General features: G+C 33.5%; 1 protein-coding gene across 1 annotated transcript; it reads right to left on the bottom strand.

Moving 5' to 3' along the window:
* Window positions 1–1,291: 1,291 nt before the first annotated feature.
* LOC133832952 (phenolic glucoside malonyltransferase 2-like) lies at window positions 1,292–2,084 on the bottom strand. Its single transcript, XM_062263222.1, has 2 exons — window positions 1,704–2,084; window positions 1,292–1,621 (listed from the first exon to the last, which is right to left on the bottom strand). Exons 1-2 carry the CDS (start codon window positions 2,082–2,084, stop codon window positions 1,292–1,294), a joined length of 711 nt encoding a protein of 236 aa, XP_062119206.1.
* Window positions 2,085–26,356: the final 24,272 nt, after the last annotated feature.

Below are 26,356 nucleotides of genomic sequence, written 5' to 3'. Positions count from 1 at the left end.
TTTAATTCTCTAGACTTTTCAAGCCATATTCCCAGCTTAAACCAAGCTTCTCTTCAAAGTTTTCCTTCAGCCTCAAAACATATGAGAGGGAGAAAGAAAGAGAATGTGAGGGCAAGAGGGAGAGAGAGTTAGAGAGTATTCTGATATGTTCCACTAAGTTATGATATTTCCTGATTATATCCCCTTAGTTAGAATGACCAAAATGCCCTTTATACTAACCCAGCCTCTTATTTTCCCTTAGGGGAAAAATGGTCATTAGCTTCGATTCTCGCTAATTCCTCGAGTCGTCCTACATTTCCCTAACTAGTTCCGTCATGTCCAACTAATTACCAAATATTTATCGATTAGTGGATTAAATCTCAAATATACATTAAACTTCGCAAAATACCCCTAAGCTCACCCGGAGTTGGGTATTATTCTCCGTTGTGACTATTCCGCCAATCCGCTCACTAGGATCGCCTCGAGCTGTATACTGCAAATATATCCACATAATAATGTGGTCTCAATCATTTACTCACACATATTAACATTTATGCCCGCAACGGGCCAATATTACAAATATGCCCCAACTATCAAGAATGGGCCCACATGCATATTTAATACTCATAAACATGCGTATAATTATACTCACATTATCATATATATCATGCATGCCACATAGTCATGCATTTAATCTGTTAATCACACATATCTCCAGTTATGTCCTCCCAGCACGCTAATCAAGGCACTAAACCCTATTAGCATTTTTGGGACGTTATAGTTAATATGGGAGATAATCTTAAGATGGAAGATGCTTTTTTATAGAATTCAACTTGGGTTTTTGGCTTGATACAAAATGGTGGGACTACTTCTCTATTTATAGGACTCTATGGATATTTCTAGAAACACAATTAAATTATTAGCTAGTAGATTATTCTAGATAATTCTCATCTACTAACTAAGAAATGAGAGTTCTAGAATACTAAAGACTCAACAATATCTAGTAAATACATGAACATTCTAGAAACTCTAGTAAATACATGGAAACTCTAGAAACTCTAAACTATGGAAATTCTAGAAACTAACCATAATAAATCAAGTTTAATATTTCAATTACTTTGAAAACTAGACATACAGTGGTATCGTTTATCATATCATTCATTTATGGGTTGATTAAACAAACCAACATGAAAGCACTTATTATGGTGAACGTGGATACATGTGGTATGTTATCACCAACGTCGTTTACTGATATTAACCGTCAAAGTTTTTCTATTTTGTCACGCGACTATTGAAATGTGCCTCGAACTTCTTAATGATTTGGTTTGCCTTTGAGTCCAAAGGGTATTGAACTTCTATTATTGGGTCCTTCTAAGTGGAGCCATTGGCTTGAGTAGAGGGCTCCAAGCTTGGCCATGGCAGCATTTTCCATAAGGCTACTTCTATCGTAGAATGGTTTAAGCTCCACTGGCAAGCTAATGTGGCTAATATCTGTAAGTACTGATCGACATGTATGAGCCCATGCTTTGACAAATGAGGTAAATGCTTTACCATCGATGACTGCATGGTGAACAACGAACCCAATGGAAAAGTAGCCACATTTAGGAATCAAAGTGGGGGACCAAAGGAAGCCATTTAGTGGCTTCACTATAGATGGGATGATTGTGATCATGATCAATATCAGTCCATGTTGATATTAATGAAGATAAGTGGGGGTAATCAACATTGGATTGGGACACAGAGAACAAAACGACGTCGTATTGTTTATCATATATGAAGATAAGCTTAGTGGTGTTAGGGGGCCATGTGTGGTTTCTGGCTAGGGGAAGGAAGTGGTTGAGGGTGAGAGAGAATGAGTGTTTGAGTTTTGGATGTATGGAGTCGAAGAAGAAGGAAACTTTAGTAGCATTTGGAGTACTTAGGGTTGGGATTTGGTAGAAGGAGAGCAATTGAGGTGGTGGCAACCTTAACCAACGTAAATCGAAGAAAGTTAGTGGAAGAAACTTAGGTGAGGGTGCATGTAGACTAACATGAACATCATCTGCTGGAGGAAGAGGAACCACCTGGCATACCTCAATCACCTCCATATCATTTGGTTGTGCCATTACTAATGGATAGTGGAGTAGTTGATAAATCCATTTTAGTGTCATTTTAGGATGTGTTATTGTTAAAATCTTGAGTCTTATGTTTGTTTTGTGCAAGATTACACTTTTGTTTGTCTTTGTTGTAGGTCGGTGCGTTGAATCATGAGTTAAATGCTAAAAGAAGAGGAAATGGTGGAAAAATGGAGCTTTTGGTGGTTGTTCGACTTAAATTGGTGCTAAGGATAAATTATAATAAGTTTTTGGTGAAGGAAGGATGTCAAAAGGTTAAATTTGGAAAAAAAAACATTAGATTTGCAGCATGGGCTTAAGGACCGCGACTCTAGCAAAGTCAGAGACTGAAGGGTTGCTGAAAGGAATTAGAGTCGGGACTTGGCCAATAGATTCGCAGTGCTAGAAGAAGTCAGAGGCAAGCCCAAGAGGTCTATGGAGAGGCGGGCTGCGACCTAGTTTTAGAGGGACGCGATGCTTGCAAATGTTAACCAGATGTTGAAGGGCTAAAAAAGGACACGGTTTGCGACCTAGGAAAGGCCAAGTCGCCGCCAACATTTGAAAAAAAAAATCATGTTTTTAGTATAAATTCATACTTTAGGTTTAATTAGGGTTAGGTCCAATTTTAATTACGAGTTTAGAGATTAATTTTGATTTTGAGATTAATTTTTCTGCAATTTCATACTTTTTATTTCTTCTTCAAGTCTTTGAATTTTATGTTTCTGAATAATTATTTTGTTGTTTTAGTCATGTCTGATATGAACTAAACACTTCTATCTAGGGTTTAATGTAGTCACTTGGATTTCTATTTAATCTTATTATGATATTCTATTGATTCTTCTTTATTCCAATCTATATAATGTTTTCTTAATGCTAGTAAATACCTAATCAATATTTGCTTGATTTATGATTTTGATTCAAAATTCGAAAGATGAGAATTGAAAATGCTATAGTTATATAGACATAGGTTACATATTGGACGAAAGTACATGTATGACTTGTGTAGTAATTAGGTTTCTATGCTTAATGTTTGTTATATGTTTAAGTTTATCATAGAGATGTAGAAAGCCTGCATATAGGTTGAGATCTTATATCTTGAAAAAGAATAGGAATTGATTTATGTGAACTTGCTATTAAAATAGGAAGAAATAAATTTAGAACTGATTAATAAAATTAATAGAATGAAAAGTTGATGAAGTGAACACCCTAGGTTTTTAATTATTGAATTAATCTTTATTTTTGCAAATTTTATTTTAATTTTAAGTCTTAGTTTAAAAATCATTCTACTTTCGACAGCCAAATAGAAATTTAAAAGCACTTATTGGTAATTGTTTGATAGTCCTTGTGGGAACGATATCTTATTTACTATCTATATTACTTGAATCGATTGCGTGCACTTGCGTACATAATTTTCGCAATCAAGATTTTTGCACCATTTCAAGGGACTATTTAATCAATATCAAATATAATTGATTTTTGTTCTACTTTGGCTTTTCTTTAACAATTTTTTTTGACGTGTTTCTCTACTTGTTTTTCAATGTTAGGATCAATAGGTAGTTTTGGTTTACGCGACGAGGTAAAACAACTGAGATATTACTGGTGAATCTTGAGATTGAGAGAACCTGTAGACAGAACCAGAAGAATAAGAGGTTGGAGGCAAGGATGGCTGCAAATCACGTAATATAGTAAATCATGCCGCCAAAGATGTCGAAGGGGCAGTGGTTGCTGAGGTCCCTACTGATCAAGGGGCAAGAAGTTTAAGAGATTATGTACTCCCAACTGTTACAGGAGTGCATTCATGCATCAGACCTCTAACAATTGTTGCGAATAATTTTGAGATTAAGCCAGCGATTCTGCAAATGGTCCAATCTACTGTTCAGTTTGGAGGCTTGCCTACAGAGGACCTTAACTTACACATTGCTAATTTCTTAGAGCTTTGTGCGACCTTTAAGATGAATGGGGTAAGCGATGATACAATAAGATTGAGGTTGTTTCCATTTTCACTAAGGGATCGAGCAAATAGTTAGTTGATTTCCCTGTAGGCTAATTCTATTACCACGTAGGAGGAGCTCACTCAAAAGTTCCTTGCAAAATTATTTCCTCCATCCAAGGCTACATGGTTGAATGGTGAGATTAATAATTTCTGTCAAATGGAGAGAGAGTCACTGTATGATGCATGGGAGAGATTTAAAGGGTTAGGGGTGCTACTCACACCATCATAGATGCAGCAGGAGGAGGGGCATTTATGAGCAAGAGTGCCAACGAAGCTTGTGATCTACTAGAAGAGATGGCCATGAACAATTACCAATGGCCTACTGAGAGGCAAAATACAAAGAAGGTGGTTGGGATGATTGAGTTAGATGCCATCTCAATGATTACAGCTCAAGTGGCATCCTTGACGAAACAACTACAACAGAATAACCTCACATCTCAAGCCATGCAATTACAAAGTGTGTGTAAAATGTGTGGAATGATGCATCCCCCTAACCAGTGTTCTGCAATGGATTTAAATAATTTTCCTATGGAACAAGTTCAAGCCATAGGAAATAGCCAAAGGCCAACCAATAACTCATATTCCATGTTCTACAACCAAGGGTGGCAGAATCACCCTAACTTGTCTTGAAAAAAATAATCAAGGTGCACAATTGCCATACCCACAAAATTATCTTCAATATTCACCCCATCAATCCATATATGGGCTAAATTCTTGACCGTATTATGATCCTCGCCAAGAAATGCCACAACACCCACCAGTACACCCTCAAGTGAACCCACCAGAAGCACAGTCAGACACGTTGAACCAATTTATGACTACAACAAGGTCTTCGTTAAGGAGTTTGGAGACACAAATTGGTAGACTGGCAAAGTTAATGTCTAACCGGGCTCAAGGGAATTTACCAAGGTCCACTGAGGTAAACCCAAAAAGAACAATGCAATGCAATATCTTTGAGGAGTGGTAAAAAGTTGGAAGTTCCTAGTAAGAAGCCTATTCAGTTACAAAAAGTGGTCGATGATAAAAATGGTAAAATTGAAGAAGAGGTTAATGAAAACTTTGAGAAAAAGGAGCTAGAAATAAGCATTGAGCACCACATTAAGATCCCATATCCCCAGAGGCTTCAAAAGAAGACACTAGACAAGAAGTTTTCTAAGTTTATATATGTCTTTTGGAAGCTTCACATCAACATCCCTTTTGATAAAGCACTTAAACAAATTCCAAGTTATGTTAAATTTATGAAGGAGATCTATCAAAGAAAAGGAAATTGGAGGATTATGAGATGGTTGCACTTACTAAGGAGTGTAGTGCGATACTTCAAAAGAAGCTACCTCCCAAGCTTAAAGATCCTGGTAGTTTCAATATTCCATGCTCTATAGGGGGTTCAGTATAAACCAAGGCTTTATGTGATTTGGGGGTTAGTATAAATTTAATGCCTCTATCAATTTTTAGAAAGTTAAAATTAGGAGAGGCTCAACCAACTACTGTGTCTTTGCAAATGGCAGATCGCTCTGTAAAGCATCGTAGGGGTATTATTGAGGATGTTGTAGTGGAAAAATTCATTTCCCTACAGATTTTGTTATTCTTGATATGGAGGAAGATGAAAATTGATCGTGAAAATATATGTACGCAAGTGCACGCAATCGATACAAGTAATATATATGATAAAATAGAGTATCGTTCCCACAAAGACTATTTCCCAAGTACCAATAATTGTTCTTAAATTTCAATAATTGCAAACAAAGCTTAGATGAATGAATTTAATTTTAAAATTGTAAATAACTATGAAAAAATAACTAATTAAAAGATAAAAATCAATATTAAAAAGACCTAGTGTAGAATCCCAAAATATTTACTTAGCTAGCTAGATAGTAGTAATAGCAGTAGTTAGCATTAGTTAGTAGTATGTTAGTTACCGTGGATTTTGGTTCAAACTGGGACTTAGTTGGAAACTCATAACAACAGTTATGGATTTTATAAGTTTAACCTATAGTTTAAGATTATTAATTATAACATAAGGTTTGATTAATATTGATGGTCATAGATATATATTTATTATAACCTATGGTTTAGATAGAGCTAATAAGAGTGTGACACTTGTCATAATTATGATTATTAAGGAATTAAGTACTTTTGATGGATAGTTTTAATAAAAGAAAGATATAGAAGCTCTAGAACCTTCGAGCAGCTGTTAGGATCGTATTATGACTCAGTCAAAGTTGTTTATCCAATTCAAATTATGCTGAAAAAGTGCAAATACGTCTTTAATATTTCAACGTATGCTGATATATCGCAGCATAGGGGCCAATATATTGCCTACGGAAGATACGGAAAACACGTCGACTTTGCATGAACGATTGAACAAGCCTTGGGAATACAGGGAGAGGCGATATATCGCCTATACGGGACGATATATCGGCTCCATGTGTGTATTTTTTAAAGTTTGATTTTTGAATTTTAAAAATACCCTTAACCACTTAGACCTGCCTTTGAACGATTTTGACTGAGTTCTCGGCATCAATTGAACGAAAATTCAAATATTTTTCATTTTATAATCATTTATTTATTCAAATTAAAAGGGGTTAGTTTCACTCCTTGAACTCTATAAATAGGACCTAGTGCTCAGCCATTTTTTTCATTCTTCAAGCATTTGATCAGAGCCTCTAAGGTGCTAGTGTTACTATAGAGAGATACACTTGGGTTTTGGGTTAAAGCTTTATCATTCTAAGCTTTTATAAACACTTGGGAAGTGAGAAATAGTGTGATTTTGGTATTGAGGTTTAGACCAAGCCATAAGATCATTCAAGGTATTTATATTCCTTTAGTCTAGTTCTTTATGATTCTGTAGTTTTCTTTAGCTTCTTTTATTCAGATCCTAACTCTTGTTTATGATTCTTGATTAGGTATTTAAGTTCTTGAAACTTAAGGTCCTTCTTGGTAAGTTTCTTCTTGATGGTTTAGTTCTCATTTCATTTTTATTCTTTAGAGATTGTCACCATTTTACTGTTGGTTTATAGGAGTTTCTAATCCCGTTCTTGTTCCCAAATATCTCGGCTTTTGGTAAGGAAAATATGATAGATTTTATGTTCTTATATGTTATAATATGTTATGATATGATATGTATATGTATATGTATAGTATGTTTTATAGTCCTTGGGCATATGACTTGTCTAGCTAACAAGCCCCAAAAAATTTATGGGCAGATGACTTGCTTAGGTAACAAGCCCCAAGAAGTATGATGGCCATTGTAGTCCTATATGATATATGTTTTATAGTATATGTTTATGTTATAGTCTTATGATGTATGTTTTAATAGACTTTCCTTGTTGGGCATTAGGCTCATTCCTTTATTTTTAGTATGATGCAGGAAAATGATTATGGAGGCGGAAGGATTCTTGACAGCTTGGCTTGTGTGTTAAGGTTGAATGGATTCAATGGACTGCGTGTTGATCGATAACGATGTTATTTATTTTATGTCTTTAAAACTATGTTTTGATGTAATTCCGCTATTAGTATTTAAAGTTATGTTTTATATTTTATAAACAATGGGTACCCATACCATATTTTATATCTTATTTTGTAATTTGCACAATATTTATTTTGGAGTTTTAATAAAGTTATGATTATTTCTTATGTATGTTTTCTCCAAAAGTAGTAGCTATGTCTAGTAGTTTTAATAGTCCAAGGTCTTAGAAATAGTTGGGTCATTACACCTAGGGTGTTAATTTCATCAACTTTTTATTCTACTAATTTCATTAATCAGTTCTAAATTTCTTTCTTTCTATTCTAATAGCAGGTTAACATAAATCAATTTCTATTCTTTTTCAAGATATAAGATCCGATCCTATATGCATGTTTTCTACATCTTTGTGATAAACTTAAACATATAGCAGGCATTAAGCATGGAAACCTAATTACTACACACGCCATACATGTACTTTCGTCCAATATGCAACCTATGTCTATACAATGATAGCATACTCAATTCTCATCTTTTGAATTTTGAATCAAAATCATCAATGAAGAAAATATTGATCGAGTTTTTACTAGTATTAGACATATTATATAGATTAGAATAAAGAAGAAAAATCAATATAACATCATAATTAAATTTGATAGAAATCCAAGTGACTACATTAAACCCTAGATAAAAATTGTTTAGTTCATATCAGACATGGTTAAATCAACAAAATAATAATTTAGAAACATAAGATTCAAAAACTTAGGTGGTGTTTGGTTCATAGTAATGGACATGGGAATGGAATTGGCATTCCTAAACTAAATCCATTCAATTGTTTGGGTTCCATTTTGATTTTTGAAAACCCATTCCTTAGTAATTGTCATTCATGTATATAATTGACTCACTTTTCCTAAACTAAACCATAGGAAAAGCTATTCCTTTCCACACTTTCCAATATTCTTTTAAATTATGCCTTATTTACCCTTTTTTTTTCAAACATTTCAGCACACACAAAATTTAAAATTACATAATAATCAACACTTTTTATATAATAAACAAAATGATTAAAGAAAGAAATAATAACTACACGACCCAAAATTATAAGACCAACTTTTATATATATGTATATATTAGTTAGTTGTTAATATTAATATAGAATCATATATTTTTCTTAAAAACATATACTCACTAATAATGTAAAAAATGATGATAATAATAATAATATGGCATTTTATGTTTTATAAAAAAATTACATTTAATTTAGTACATTTTTATAAGTATTAATGTATCTTATTATATATTTATGTACAAAGTATTGATATGTAATATAATAATTATTTATTTATATAGTAATATAATGTTAATTTGATTTTAGAAAAAAATATATAATTTTGTATATAAAAAAATATTAATATGGAACGATAATGATAATATAATTTTTTTAAAAACATATAATTTTGTATATAAAAAAAGTCAATATACAAGGATAATTATAATTTAATTTTAAAAAATAAACATTTTATGAAAGTAAAGGCAATTTGGTCAAAATAATATTAATTACATTCCATTTCATAATATACCAAACACAATAATCCTCATTCAGTCATTGATTCCAAAGTATCTACCAAACAAAGTAATGAAAATCTTATTCTATTCCATTCCTACTCTTATTCCATTCCTATTATCATTACCATTACCATTCCAATTTTTTTTTGCAAACCAAACGCTACCTTAAAGAAGAAAGAAAAATATTAAAATGTAGAACAACTAGTCTAAGAATCAAAATTAGTCTCTAAAAACATAATTAAAATTTGACCTATTGACCTAATTAAACCCTAAGTCTGAATTTATAGTGAAAAAATTACAAAGGCTTTGTTTTTCATATGCGGGCCGCGATTTGGCCTTCTCTAGGTCGTAGCCCGTGTTAATTTTTGAAGCATTCTGAGTCTGTATAAGTCTTCAGGCGCCGCAACTTAGGCATCTCAAGTCGCGGCTCGTGTCCACAATGTCCCCTTGCTTAGCCTCTGACTTGCCTAGAGTCACGACTTATAAGCTTAAGTCGCGGACCTAATTTCTTTATTTCTCAAATTAAGTCTTTCAACCTTGTTTCTTCATCACAAACCGACTTTTACTCATCCTTAGCATCATTTTGAGTCGAACAACCACCAAGAGCTTCACTTTTCCACCATTTTTTTTTTACATTTTTCTCATGATTCACCCAACCTACAACAAAGACAAACAAAGGCGTAATCTTGCACAAAACACACATAAAGACTCAAGATTACCACAAAAACACATTCTAAAATGACACTAAAATGAAGTTATAAATAATATTCCCATTATTCTTGGAATGCCATTTTTAGCAACTGGTAGAACCTTAATAGATGTGCAAAAAGGTGAATTGAAGTTGTGAGTGCAAAAAGAAGAGGTAACATTTAAAGTTTTTGCAGCAATGGAGGTTCCAAATTGTAGTAGAGTTGATGTGGTGGAAAGTGAGGGTGATAAGTTGGAAGTTACTAAGAAGAAAACTATGGTGAAAGGTGGAAAACGAGCAGTTCTTCATAAAGTGAAAATGATATTTAGTGAGAAAGCTCAATTGTTTCATGAGCGGTGAAAAGTTCCAAAAATATGCAATATCAAGAAAAGAGTGTCTTCTCATGATAGTATAGCTCTCAAGGACATGAGGGGTGGTTTGGTTCCGAGTTGATTTTAGAGAAAAAGTTAAGCGTCCAGCTAAATGACGTTAACAACAACGCATTTGGAGGCATTCCAATCTTTTATTTGCATTTTTTTTATTAGTTTTATTTATGTTTTGTATTATGAACACTTTAATTTTAGTATTTTGTTTATTTATTTTTATTTGATTTTCATTTCTATTAAATATGAGAATAATTTGAGTTGCAGCGCTACTTCGGGCTCTGACAGAATGAACAATGGGATAACCCAAAATTTTTCTTTCCCCATTTTCAATTCACCATTTCGATCCGCATCATTTTAAGCAATATGGGGTGTCAAGTAAGTTTCTTTTTCTTTAGCTTTTATTTAAATATTAAGGACAATATTTAGGTTAAGTTTGGGGGAAGTGATTTATTTTTTTGTATATATTTTGTTAGTCGTGTTGTGTTTGTTATGTTTTGTCTAAGTTGTTTAGAGTGTTGGTTGAATCAAGTTGACAATGATTAGCCAATTATAATATGATTGAATGATGTGTTGTATAAATTGAATGAGAATAAAGCTATAAAAATTCGTGTGCTTGGTTGAGTAGTTATTTCCATTTTTTACTTTAACTACTTAAATAATTGAGAGCTTAATCATGATTTTTAATCAATTTAATGTGATTGAATATTATTTATGCTTGCAGAATTTTTAAAATAAAAATTATGAAAATGTTGTTATCCTAGAACTTGTTTGTTTGCTATTTGAGATAAAATCCTAGATTATGCATGCTTAGGAAGATGATTTAGGAAATTATTTGGAACATTTGAGCCTTTCAAGGCAACCTTGATTTATTAAATCCCTAGTTACCCAATTTTGAGCCTAATTTGATTATTTTTGTTTGACACTTATTTTGAGCTTATTTGAAACTTTGTTATTTTTCTTTCCCTTTGATATACCATGAGCATATGAAAAGTAATTGGGGATGGTTTGTAATGGGGAATTATTTGTGGAAATTTGTGTCAATAGAAGAAGAAAAGTTGAGAGGGAAAGAAAAAAATAGTATAGTGAAAATAAACTACACTACAATTGAAAATACAGAGGAATAAGTTTAGGGGATTGTAGTATCATTAGAAAAAAAAATTAGTTTATGAATTCTCTCTCAAAATAAGAAATATTAGGAAATTTAGGGTTGGCTTTTTTAGTTTTTGAGTGGATAAAGGTTGAATTGTTTGGTTGAGTGCTTATGGTATATTTTAGCTTGATTGACTTTTTCATCTACCTTTACCTAAGACATTCAATTATAAGTTGTGAAAGTCCAATTGATTTATGAGCATGTGTTTTCTACATTAGTGGAGATTAGCAAGCTTTTGGGATAATGATATTGATTGTAATGAAAAAAAAATTGGTGAGCATGAATTGATTCGAATACATTTAATTTATTAATCATGACTTTGAAAGCTTTTATTTTTGTTTGGACTTAAGTTAATTGGAATAATGTTTTGACTAAAATTATGGATTATAGGTTGATTTTACTGAAGATTATATAAGTGTGTTAGTCATCATAGCTTGAGGTGTGAATTATTGTTGTCGGCTTGATTCAAGTGTGTTTGTTGTTTAGGTTTTTAGTCGAGTCAGTTTATTGTTGTGTTTTTTACTCGAGGGTGAGTAAAGAGTAAGTTTGGGGGAGTTGATAATTCCATTTTAGTGTCGTTTTAGGATGTGTTTTTGTTGTAATCTTGAGTCTTTATGTTTATTTTGTGCAAGATTACGCTTTTGTTTGTCTTTGTTGTAGGTCGGTGCGTTGAATCATGAGTTAAATGCTAAAGGAAGAGGAAATGGTGGAAAATAGAGCTTTTGGTGGTTGTTCGACTTAAATTGGTGCTGATGATGAATTATAATAAGTTTTTGATGAAAGAAGGATGTCAAAAGGTTAAAATCTGGAAAAAATAGTGTACGCCCTGATTTTCCCACGGGCTGATTAGCGAGCTGAGATACGACCTAATCATGACTACCACGTGGACATCCCAAAGACCAGAGCTGCCATCATAAGATCCTACCTCCTTAGCTCGAGGTAACCTAAGGGTTCGCCAAGATTGCCAAGGATTGTGTCTGGACTCTGGAGACCACAGGTCGAGGGAAGCATCTAGCTCGCGGCCCAGGCTAGAGTTGGAGTTGTGACCCTTTATAAAGTCAACCACGCAAGGTAAACGTGCATATATCAGACATCACGTGTCTGATATACCCCTGACTTCTCGGACACGCAGCAGGAACGTGCGTATTCAGACACCCACGACTGGGTTGGGCCGTGCGACCCATTATCTCCTTACCTATTGATTTGACCACACTTATGTGTCAGGTTTAGGAATTAATCATGAATGTCACAGAGTTGACATGATAGGTAAGAAGGTCACAGGATGACCTTCTTACCAACTCTCAGGTGCCTTCTCCTATAAATATGGAGACCCTGGGAGTTAATAGAGGTTGGATTCTCTATTGTAAGAAATACCCTGTAATCAAATACCCAGTATATAGCAATAATACTGACTAGTGGAGTAGAAGGATTTTAACCTTTGAACCACTTAAAAAACGCATTTTGAGTCACCATTTCATTTCTAAGATCATTTATCTATTTCGGTTCAACCTAAGCACTAATCCCTTTCTCTTCTTTTCTTAATTACTTGTTGTCGAAGAACCGCGTCAACAAATAGAATTAGAGTCGCAACATGGGCTTAAGGGCCGCAACTCTAGCAAAGTTAGAGACTGAAGAGTTGCTAAAAGGAATTAGAGTCGCAGCGCTAAAAGAAGTCAGAGGCAAACCCAGGAGGTCCATGAAAAGGCAGGCCATGACCTGGGTTTAGAGGGTCGTGACGCTTGCAAATGTTAACCAGATGCTGAAGGGCTAAAAAAGAACACAGACCGCGACCTAGGAAAGGCCAAGTCGCAGCCTGCATTTGAAAACAAAAATCGTGTTTTTAGTATAAATTCATACTTTAGGTTTTAATTAGGGGAGGTCAGGTTTTAATTACGAGTTTAGAGATTAACTTTGATTCTAAGATTAATTTTTCTACACTTCCATACTTTTTATTTCTTCTTCAAGTCTTTGAATTTTATGTTTCTGAATAATTATTTTGTTGTTTTAGTTCTGTCTGATATGAACTAAACACTTTTACCAAGGGTTTAACGTAGTCACTTGGATTTCTATTTAATCTTATTATGATGTTCTATTGATTCTTCTTTATTCTAATCTATATAATGTTTGCTCAATGCTAGTAAATACCTGATCAATATTTGCTTGATTTATGATTTTGATTCAAAATTTGAAAGATGAGAATTGAATATGGTATTGTTATATAGACATAGGTTACATATTGGACGAAAGTACCTATATGACTTGTGTAGTAATTAGGTTTCTATGCTTAATGCATGTTATATGGTTAAGTTTATCACAGAGATGTAGAAAACCTTCATATAGGTTGAGATCTTATATCTTGAAAAAGAATAGGAATCGATTTATGTGAACCTGCTATTAGAATAGGAAGAAAAAATTTAGAACTGATTAATAAAATTAATAGAATGAAAAGTTGATGAAGTTAACACCCTAGGTTTTTAATTATTGAATCAATCTTTATTTTTGCATAGTTTATTTTAATTTTTAAGTCTTACTTTAAAAATCATTGTAATTTCGACAGCCTAATAGAAATTTAAAAGAGCTTATTGGTAATTGGTTGATAGTCCTTGTGGGAACAATATCTTATTTACTATCTATATTACTTGAATCGATTGCGTGCACTTGCACACATAATTTTCACAATCAGTAGCATACTTGGTTTGTTTCTGCTTTATAAAAAAGCAAATTATTGCCTTTTTTCATATATTTTTCTTCGGGAAAAACACAAAGATACTTTCTTTTCAACCACATGGAAGCAACCCACCTTAACACCCCAATTGCTATTTCATTTTCAGTTTGGTCTATAGGACCAAGAATGGTGGTTGTGGTGGGAAGTGGAGTGGGCGTTGTGAGGAGTAGATTCTAGAGTGGGACTTGTGAGTGGCATTAGAGTAGACTGGGCGTTGTACTTGTTGCAGTGAGATGTTCCAATCAATCATTAACAAAAGGCATACATATTTTAAATTCAACATTTTGCAATAAATAAATTTTATGAAGCCCAGTTGTCAATAGTACATATTCTCAAAACTAAGTTGTAATTGAAAAGCCTTGACCGAAAACCTCGAAACCCAAATTTAAAATAAAAACCGAAGACCATAAATCAGTATGGTGGGAGTGCTTTATCATATTGAAAAAAAAAAGTGTCATGGATCAATGCCCACCCCTATCATAATGTTGGTAATAGTTCCCTGAAAGCATTTGTATTGGACAATACTTTTAATTGAAATAAATAAATTGATTGAATTGCTATGTATATATTTTATACCTTATATTATTCTTGATAATATTATGTAAATATCATAAAATTCTCAAGTTCGTCAATGTGGTCTCAATCTTATATTGGTATGGGAAGATCGTGATTTGGATAACAAACTTACAATAGTTCGCAGTAAAATAAAATTATGGAATCTGTAGATTAAATACTGATAGTATGGTTCACTATTATTATGAATACATTGACTTAGATCTGGGTCACTAGTGTAGTAGGACACTTTAGTGGATGCACTTTATATATTGATAATATATAGAACTGGACCAAATGTGTAAATTGATACTTAATTAAATATCATTTCATAATATTAATTAATCACATCAATCTATGATCATATACAAGTTGATCTTAATCCTGAGGTTGCTATGAACTCTTATATATATCATTTGATCCTTTGATTCACGCGTTAGGGTTTGTTAAAATGATTAGGCTAAAAAATATTATTCTCGGGATTCAAGAATATATATGGTTGCAGACATAGTAACACAAATATTGAATCTATACCTTCTTATAGATTGAATAATGGTTCCCTATTGGGTTGACTTTTGGAACTGAAAGGTTATTGACGTCAAATTCATAAGCATGTTATGAATTAACATTCACTATTAAAGTCAATGGTACTCTAGGAAATAAGAAATAATTAAAAGGGTAAAACAATAATTTATTCTCGCTTAATTATGAATCATTAATAGATGATTAACTTGTATGTAATGATTATATCAATGGACACTTTATAGTTAAAATAAAGTACTCAGTACATATATGTCTACAACTGCAAGAGTTCAATCTCATTTTTTTTAGTGGAATAATCATGAGATTAATAAATTATGATTATTGGATTAAAGAGATTGGATCAATAATCTAAATTTATTGGAGCTTGGAATTATAGTTCCATATGTCCCCTAGGCGCCTCTGTCGTAACTATTCAGTGGAAGACTTGATACAAGGATGAAAATGAAAAAGGCTATTTGAGAGAAAATTTGTTCTTCAGGACAAATATACAATTGTATGATAATTGAGGTTGAATAATTAATTAAGAATTAATTAGTGTAATTTCAAATAATTAAGTGAAATTAATTAAATTAATTTTTGAAATTAATTTATACATTAAATTTTGAAATATATAAATAAAAAAACTGGTTTTTAAAATCAATTATTTTATTTAGTGGGAGTAAATATATATGGTAAGACAAAATACTTTTGAATTATTATATTTATTTAATAAATAATAATGTGATGATAATGAATTTAAATTTGAATTTTGATTGTCATCTTCTTTTTCTTAAAAGATGACATCCTAGTTATTTGAATTTAATTAGATAAAATTTGAAAAGTCATATCCCACAAATCATGGGAGTGTTATACGCATGGAGTAGTCCGAGGATTGCACCATACGTGTCACTACTAACTTAGTCGATTTTTGAATTTTTCATTATTGTTTAAATTAATAAATCAATTAAATAAGGACAAGTTTGACTTTGTCTTAATTGGGTTTCACCATCAACATTATTATTATTATTATGTGATAATAATATACAACTATTCTATATAAGAATATCAGTCTATTCCTGATAGATGGTTAATGAAATTCATAATTCATTTTTCTCCTTACGCTATCAAATCAAAAGAATGAAAAATAAGCTTTCCTCTCTAGCCTAAAATCCAAGATCTCATGAGTTGAGAACATCTTGTGATTCAGAAAATCAATCCTTATTCTCTATGTGCTCACACACATCTTGAGGTGTAGAGAACGTCTCAGAAGATCGCGATTTGAGTATTCAAAGCAAGGATAGGAAGATCGTTGATTTTACGAAAAGATTCAAGGGCACTTGATAGGCTACAAGAGCTAGGTCCTTTAATCTTGATTTTATAAATATATTTATATATATATATTGTTTGTTGATTAACATATTGTGTATTGATGGATCCGCATATAAAAGATTTTATATGAAATTTTTTGTTATATACCTGCGACACCATTCCACAATTTTTGTTGCGCACTAGTAACCGTTCATTACAATTGGTACCAGAGCAATCATTAATCTCTACATATGTTTATTATTGTGTGGGTATGATATGCATTTTTATGATATTGTGATATATGTGAATGGATGGATGTATGTATGTATGTTTAAAGTTTTAGATTCTTAAGGGTTGGTTTTCATGGTGTTTTTGGGTTTAAGAATTGTTCTTAAATTTTTTAAATATAGAAAATATAAGCCATTTTGGGGCATACGAATTTTGTAATTTATTTTATTTTAAGTTTCTGGAAAAATTCTGTAATTGATTGAGCCCCGAGGCTCGAGTCGATGCCTCGACCACGCCCAGGCACCGAGCGCCCCTACGCTGCACACCGCATGCCCCAATCCGTGCGCCTCGTACCCCTGCCACTGTACACCACCACCTGTGTGCACTACAGCCACCGCCCACAGCTTGTGAGCCCGCCCCTAGGGCCAGCCGAGCACCAACTTGTTATCCATTGGGATTTTTATTCCAAATTTAAATCCTTAATTAAAATTGTTTTATTTTGAAGTAATTGTTTAAAAGTCCAAATTCAAATTGAGACTAAATAACTAATTTGGTATTAAAACCCTAGTGTTGACGCGATTTTTCGCCAATAGTGGATTAAGAAATCTGACAACAGAGTTATTAGCACTTTATTTCTAAATCGTAATTAATCAAATGAACATACCTCAAACACTCACAATTTTACGTGGTTCAGTGGTTAAAATCTACCTAGTCCACGAGACAATCTTTTTAATCTCCTTTAGGCTCTAGGTGATATTGTTTCTTACAATTTTAGCAGAGTTTCTGTATATCAAGAAGCTATCCCTTTTTCTGTCCACTCCCCTAATATTTATAGAGGGTTTTTCTGGACAACTTAGGGTAACCACATACATAAATATGGTAAATAATCAATCAGAATAATCTTCCATTTACATAGGGATATGATTGCTTATGGAATTTACATCTGTTATCTCAGGTAATAAATGTGTAATCAAATCTTGTCATATAAGGGATCTCTGAGTCTTTTGGGATCCTTCATTGTGCATCATGACCAGGCTTCCACGAGCTGAACACTTCATTCGAGTTGGATGTCGAAGAGCTAATGGAACTTGACATGGGCCAAGCTTAGAGTATCTCGAAGGCGATCCAGACATCACACATCTCGAACGAAGTTATTGGCGCAAGAGGCGACCTAGAGATTATCTGGTTGTTATACTACCAATTTTAACTCGAACTACTCACACCAGAGTTAGCTAGATGTTCTACCTGTTCGCTTTCTCCATGCACTTGTTTGACAGTTGTACCTTGTGCTAAGTGATTCTGTTCGTGTTTATTTTGGGGTATAACACCAAGTTTAATTATTCTTAAAAAAATTAGATAATTAAAAGTTATTTTAATTCAAAATGAAAATGGATAAATGAAATGGTCAAAACTACCTGTGAAGGCCCAAAAGACAAGGATGGAGATTCTTATTTTAGGCTTTGGATAGTTATTACATTTTTGTGTATATTTTGTAAGTATTGTAATTTTTTCTAGAAATACCCAAAACACCCAAGCCGAATTTATTTATTTAGTCAGTATTTATTTATTTAAATGCTTGGATGTGATTAAATTATTTAATGCTATCATGCATCATTTTTTGACATGTCATACATATTACCCACACAGTACTTTATAAGCATGCATTACATTCGTGTAGAGACATGCTTGGGATCCTTCTAATTTTATTATATGATTTTATTTGAAAATTCACATAGAAAATATAGTCTTAATTAGTTAATATGGTAAATTTATTTTAACGTTGTTTAATTTCTTATTTAATAAAATTATTTTTTTAAATGAAAATGATATTTTATTAATTAATGCAAAATCAAAATTTTCAAAGGCACAGTTTAGTTTATTTTGCTTAATTGGATTAGTAATTATTATAATATCATTTGGTAAAATTAATTGGATTATTTTTACAACTCAATTAAAAATCATTCTTAATGTTTTTGAGAGGGAATTATGACAATAAGTCCTACGGTCTCCGTTATTGATTGAACATCGAAAGGCATAGAAAGGGCCTCAAGGCACCTCTGCTTTTGCCCCCTAAGGAAGGCTTCCGACTACGTTTATTTTATCTCAAGGTTGACTTCTCTTATGAGAATAAGATTGATGATGTATTTCAAGATTGACTGACCCTAAGGTACACTCTGGAGTTAAGTCATTGATTGAAAATAATGTATTACACTCCGAAGGTGTATCTAGGCTTTTGAGCGCAACTAGTACACTTTGACCAAACTAACAATAGTTCATAAGTCAAAAGATATTTTTTTTTTAAGTTTTCACTTATGGATTTGAGAAGTTTTATCAAGGTTAATTTATAATTAGTCTGACCTACCCTAAGGCTGGTCCATTAATTTATTGTGGATTAGTATTTAATATTTTATGTGTTATTTTATATGTTGCATTTATGCATCATATTTACTATTCCAAAATAATTTATGATATTATCATATACGTTAATTCATTATGAATTATTTATTTATTTATTTTCAGCAAAATGTCTTACTCAAATTCTGTAACTGCTTTACTAACCAATGAAAAATTAACTAGAGATAACTACATGAAATGGAAATCAAACACGGACATTGTATTGATATGTGAGAACCATATGTTTGTCCTTAATGAGGAATGTCCTAAAATTCCTAATACATTGCTGTCAAAACAGCAAAAGAAAAATATGATGCATGGATCTTATCTAATAATAAGGCCAAGTGTTATATGCTTGCAAGTATGAGTGATGTACTCAGAAAGAAGTTTGAAAACTGCATATGGGATCTAGGAATCTTTACAAGCAATGTTTGGGTAGTAATCTGATAAGTGCAGGCATGATGCTACTAGAAGCTTCATGAATATGAAAATGAAGAAAAATGTTTCTGCCAGAGAACATGTACTAGACATGATCAATATATTGCACGATGCAGAAATTCATAGTACTACCATTGATGAGGGAACCTAAGTAAGTGTAATACTTGAATCTCTCACCCCAGCATTCAGACCATTTACTATCGACTATGTTATGAACAAGTTGGAGTACAACATGACCCAACTATTGAATGAGTGTAGACTTTTGAATCTTTAAACAAAAGTTTTATCAAGGATGGAGAGGCAAGTGTTGCTGAGTCCAAACCTACCTCTTCAAGTGGTAATTCAAAGAAGAGAGAAAGTGGCAAAGGAAAGGACAAGGATAAGGACAAACAAATTGAGAAACCCAACAAGTCTTCAAACAAGAAGAACAAGGCTGCTAATTAAGGATTCCAAAAAGAAAGCACCAAAAGGAACATGCTTTCATTGTGGAGTGGATGGTCACTGGAAAAGGAATTGTCCCAAATACCTTTCTGACCTAAAAGAAAAAAACAAAGGGTAAATATGATTTACATGCTTGTTTAGTAGACAATGATTCGTCATCTTGGATGGTTGATTCTGGAACCACTAATCATGTTTGTTTTTCTTTGCATTTCTTAGTTCTACTAGAGAGCTAGCTCATGGAGAGGTGATCATGAGAGTTGGGAGCGGCCAGATGATTTCAGAGATAGCCGTTGGGAAAGCTCGCCTTGATTTTGATAATAATAAATTTCTTGTTTTGGACAATGTTTATTATATTCCTGGTTTTTCTAGAAATTTGATTTCAATTTCTTTGTTACATGAAAAAGGTTTTAATGTTTCTTTTTATATTAATTCGATTGTTATTTCGAAATATGGTTTCGATATATGTTATGCTAAGTCTGATGAAGGACTTTACAAGTTAAAGTCCAAATATGAGCATGTTTATAATTTAGTGTTAATGAAAACTACAAATCCTAGATCCATTAAAAGACAAAAGATTGAGTCTAATAGTGATACATATTGTGGCACTTGAGATTGGGTCATATTGGTCTAGATAGAACTAATAAACTAGTAAAGGAAGGTTGTAACGCCCTACTACCTTAGAGCCGTTACTAAGTGAGTTTAAAATGTGCAACCACTCGCTAATCGAGGTTTTTAAAGAAAAAGTGTAATTAAGCCATAATCAGAGTAAAAACTTTAGAAATAACTCTATTCCATTGAAAATCATAAAAGTTTAACACTTGGGATCCCAAAATACTATTTAGAAATATTTACAACATATAAATACAACCAAGTCCGCTAAGCGACAAAATCTAGGTTTAATTACAACCATCTCCCAAAAATCCACTGGCTGTGGCAGCCAGGCACACCAAACATGTACACGCCGCCTCATGCTTGCTACACTCAAGGTTGGTTGACTTTCTCCTTGCCCTTACCTGCACCACAGAGCATCTGTGAGCTGAAGCCCAGCAAGAAAACCCACAACCAGATAACATATGCAAAAATAAACACATAGCATATAAACATGCCATCAATAGGCTAAACACATACGGCCAAGCCGACCCAGGCGCTTTACCAGGCCCTGGGTTTGCGGTCCACACCGTGAGGATATCCCAGGTATCCTTTAGGGTCCCGCCCTGGCAGCTCGCACTCCACGTGCTCAATACTGCTCTCGGCCCCTTGCCGTACTTGGCCTTGCACTCAACGTGCCCAACGTCGTTCCCGACCCTTTTCTATTCCCGGCCCCTGCCGACCTCGGCCTACACTGTTCCCGACTCTTGCCGTTCATTCACATAATTGCACTCATAGCATAATAATCATATACTGAACACTACCAAATTCAATCAAAGGGCTACGCCCTGCAATTCAAACATATTGGGCTCAGCCCTACGTACAAGCTCTATGGGAACAAGGGTTTTCTTACCTGAGTCCCGAGCTCTCCGAGCACCGCTATCCTGAGCACAGTCCTCTAACTTGAGCCTCACTGAAACCCTAGTCACAACACATTAACAATATCCATCCATCAAGTTCTAATCCATTAAATAACTTTGAGCCATAACTCTAACCTCCGGGACCTTGAATTCTATCAATCCAGGTGATAAAATCCATCCCGAGCCTTAACCACTGAGTTCCCAAGCCTAAACACACTTAAAAACTCAAACTGGCACTAAGAGCTGCGGCCCTACCCACAAGTGCCGCGGCTAGCTTGAAACAGAGGCTAGCACTTCCCTACAACACACACGGGCCACGGTGCACATCACCAAGCGCCGCGGCACGCCTCAAGCTTCTCGGCCTCCCATGGCCGCGCGCGCACACGAGTCGTGGCCCTAGCCTCCAACCCAGAAATCTTCATCATTTTCTTGCATTCTCTTCAAACCCATCCACCCAAAACAAAACTAGCAATCCCAGATAATTATCACAAGAGTTTTAGCCCAGTTTTAACATCAAAACCTATCAAGAACCAGCCCCCAAAACTCAGCCTAACAATCAAATCCCAATTCAAACTTAGCCCACATGCAACTTCAAAATACAACCTTAAACCAGCTGCAAAATTGGCTTAAATCAACATATTAAGAACTTACCTTGATGAATTATACTTTTGTGAAGATTCCCTAAATCCCAAGCTTAGCTTCAATCCTTAGTTCTTGGCTAATGGCCACCCAAAGCTTAATTCCCTTGAGTTTGTCTTGGAGAGTGAAAGAGAGAGAGATAAGAAACTATCTTCAGCTGGGAAGGAAAGGTGAATGTTGGTTTCTAAGTCTCCACTAGCTTCCTAAACTTTGTTTTATTTAACTTAAGCTTTAACGTTACCTCAAGGCTCGGGGTACCAAAACGTCCTTGAGGGCAAAACGGTAAATTTCCCCAATATCCCCTCCTAGACATTATATCCTCAAATATATCTCCAAATATTTATTTCCATACCCTGATAACCCAATATAATAACTAATGCCCAAATTGCCCCTCGACTCGCCCTGAGTCGGATTCTCAACTCCGTTGTGACTTTCTGGCTAACCGCTCCCCAGGACTGTCTCGGGCCGTGCTACACAGATACATACATATCACATTTATCACATTTATACCCCTACTATCCAAACGAGGCCCACATGCACATTTAACTCAACTAAACATGCATCTTTATCATATGTTCACATAAATTCACATATTAGCATATTAATTCATTTATTGCCCTCCAGGCACGCTAATCAAGGCCCTAAGCCCTATTAGCAAATTTGGGTCGTTACAAATGTCATTTACAAGAACTATTGTAGTGCACCAATTTTTATTGTATTTTATTAATTTGTGTGCTTTATTTTGAATTTATAATTATTAAGTGTTAATTGTATTTAATTTGTTTGGTAGAAAATATGTGAATTAAAATTGTTAATTGTTTTAATTTGTGAGTACTTGAGTTTTGGTTGTGTGCACCAATGTGCATGGTTAGTAGAAATGCACCTTAGCACTTGTGTGTGTGTGTGCATGGTATGCATGGTGAGCATGCATTACTTTCCATGCATAGTAATTTATGTTCTCCATTTATTTATTTTATTAATTAATAAAAAGGAAAAATGGGAGAAATAAAAAGGGAATGTTCTAGAAGGCTTGTGTTCACACTTCGAATTTTCATTAATTTTTTTTTCCTTAACCTAGCTATCACCTATAAATAGGTCCTGAAGCCTCTTCTTATCATTTTTGAAACCCTAGCGGCCCATCTAAAGAAAGAAAGGAAGAGGGAGAGAATAGAGGGCTTTGAAATCACTAAGGTAAGCTTTGAGATTCATAGTTTTCTTCTTCTTCTTCTCCTCATTCTTCTTGATTCTAAGTATTTTGGGATGCAATGGTGGTGATAGGCTTAATTTCACAAGGACCTAGAGAGGGTGTTGGATAGATAATCGACCTACACATACAAGGGTAATATTTTCTTTTGATTTCTTATGTTTAATTGATGGAAATTAGGTTTTGGGTTGGTCTAATAGTTTGGTGATCATGCAAGGGTGTTGGAGCTAGCAATCAAAAGGAGAGGCCTTTAGATTTCGACACTTTGGTATACTCAAGGTGAGGAAGGACCTTGTTTTGGTGTTATATTGATCTTGGGTTCACCTATGTAAATGTTGTATTAGACACGTTAAGGTTCTTGTATGATTTGAATTTTGTTTGTTTAATGTTTTCTTATGACTAGATGATGCATGTAGAGTTTTCTATTATTTTGTTTGTGGATTGATGAAGTGATTTTGGTTGGGCCTAATCTAGGTTTCTTATGCATAGCACAAGTATTGATTGATTGTGTGGTTATGTTTTTTTTTTCTTTTCAAAATAGAAGCATGATAAGTTTTGTGGTATATTTTGTTATTGGCACTATGCATGTTTCAGCCTATGCATATTATTGGTATTAATTCTCTTGATGTATTGAATAAAGAAGCATGATGAGTTTTGATGATAAACTTTGCTATTGAACCCTATGTGTATCTTGGTCATGACATATATTAGGTTTTAGGTTCCTTTGTTTTATTTAGATTATGAGCATGAAAAAGTTGTTGTAATAAGGAGCATCTTAGAATTTCCATTGATATTATAATAAAATATATTTGAGTTTAATGTTGACTATATTGTAATACTTTGGTCTTGAATATATTAAGGTGTATGTTTGAGTTAGGAAGCATGGTAGTAATATTTTAATTTGTTTTGCATTTTCATTTATGCTTGTTAGTGTGTCTTGACCAAGGCATCTCTATTTTGGGTTTATGTTTTTTAAATGATTAAATTATTTGTTGCATGCTAATTGTAATATTGAAATGCATAAAAATTATAGAGACATACTTGGTTGAGGGGTTAAAATAAATATGGGCATTTTTTTATATAATTTATGCTTTCTGATTTTATTTTATATTTTATGGCAATTTGCAAATAAATTAAGAGAGGAAGCAAAATTTATATTTTAAAACTAAGACAAGTAAATAGTGAATTTCATACATGAATATTGTATTTTCCTTAATAATATATATGCAGATTTTTAGTGTTTAAAAGTTGAGAATTTTTTTTTAAAAGATGACTAGAATTTGGTTTGATAGAAAAATTGTGAATAATGGTTGTATCTTGCTTGCTGAATTTTGCTTAGTAATATGGTAAATTGCTTTTAATTAAAATGATAAAAAAAATGTTTTAAAAAATATCATGCCTTAAAATTTATGTGATAATATGTGTTGACGCGGTTCTTCGCCAACAGGTAATTAAGGAAAGAAGAGAAAGGGATTAGTGCTAATGTTGAACCGAAACAGATATATGATTTTAGAAATGAAAGGGTGACTCAAGACACGTTTTTTTAAGTGGTTCAAAGGTTAAAAATCCTTCTACTCCACTAGTCAGTATTATTGCTATATACTGGATATTTGATTACAAGGTATTTCTTACAAGAGAGAATCCAACCCTTATTAACTCCCAGGGTCTTCATATTTATAGGAGAAGGCACTTGGGAGTTGGTAAGAAGGTCATCCCGTGACCTTCTTACCTATCGTATCAACTCTGTGACATTCATGATTAATTCCTAAACCTGACACATAAGTGTGGTCAAATCAATAGGTAAGGAGATAATGGGCCGCACGGCCTAACCCAGTCGTGGGTGTCTGAATACGCACGTTTCTGCTGCGTGTCCGAGAAGTCAGGGGCATATCAGACACGTGATGTCTGATATATGCACGTTTACCTTGCGTGTGTTGACTTTACAAAGGGTCATAGTCTCCAGGTCCAGCTCGTACCATGATCTGGATACCTAACTCGACCTTCGGCCTTCAGAGTCCGGACTCAGTTCTTAGGCAAGCTTGGCAAACCCTTGGGTTATCTCGATCTAAGGAGGTACAACCTTATGACGGAAGCTCCGGTTTTGGGAATGTCCACGAGATAATCATGATTAGGCCGCGGCTCAGCTCGCTAATCAGCCCGTGGGAAAATCAGGGCGTACAATATGCTTGCTGATTTTTTACTTAACTATATGGAAAATCCATTATAATTAAAAGATATCAAATATATGTTTTAATAATTTATGCTTTAAAGTTTATACATGAAAAATATGATTTTTCCATACTTTGGATGTGTATTTTCTCATAAATAATTATGCATAATTTATTTACAAAATAATTAAGTAAAATTATTTTCTAAAAGATGACCAAATAATTATTTAGTTAGCATTTTCCCAACTTACATGTACTTATGACTTAATGCAAATTTTGTGACCTTGAGGTTTCACTTTTTACAAGGCTAATTTATTTATTAACTAAGTAACTATGACAGAATGAATAAGAGTATTTTATGAAATTAATTAATTTTGTCAAAATTAATTATTTTGTGGGAAATAGAAAAGTGTTGTCATTTTTATTTTTATAATAAATGGGATTTTATTATTTTGGTGCAAATATAACTAAATGGCCAGTTAAATAAAATAAATTTGTGAAATTAAAATCTAGATGGAACCTTATGATCCAAAGAGGTAATATGGAAACATTATTAAGTTGGTAAACTAATTCTTGCTGAATTTTTAAGGAAGTGACGATAAAATAGAAATGCAGTATCTACCAACTCCAAAGCACGTTTTAAGAACCCTCCCACGTATTCATGTTACATGCAAGCTAAGTTTTACGTTCAAATACACACCATTTGATTAAGTACATGGTTCTTGTTTTGTAACCACTAAGGATTACTCATTAGAGTTTGGGTATTTTTTTTAAGATTTTATGTGAAATTATTGAATGTTTATAGTGTGGTGCAACCTGTGCCACGTGTGCATGGCTCATGCACATGTGGGGGTATGTTTGTTGGGCATTTGTAAATCTTACTTGATATTAAGACGAACGTTTGATTGTGATTC

Source organism: Humulus lupulus, chromosome 4, assembly GCF_963169125.1.
Source record: "Humulus lupulus chromosome 4, drHumLupu1.1, whole genome shotgun sequence".
Taxonomy (NCBI): domain Eukaryota; kingdom Viridiplantae; phylum Streptophyta; class Magnoliopsida; order Rosales; family Cannabaceae; genus Humulus; species Humulus lupulus.
This window is presented reverse-complemented; position numbering and strand designations above follow the sequence as displayed.

Bases quoted from the DNA above. Each gene is read 5' to 3' on its own strand.
- LOC133832952 (XM_062263222.1), bottom strand. From the start codon at position 2,084: ATGGCACAACCAAATGATATGGAGGTGATTGAGGTATGCCAGGTGGTT. The intron at 1,622-1,703 runs GTTGATTACCCC...TCTATAGTGAAG, and splicing joins TCTCTGTGTCCCAATCCAAT to CCACTAAATGGCTTCCTTTG.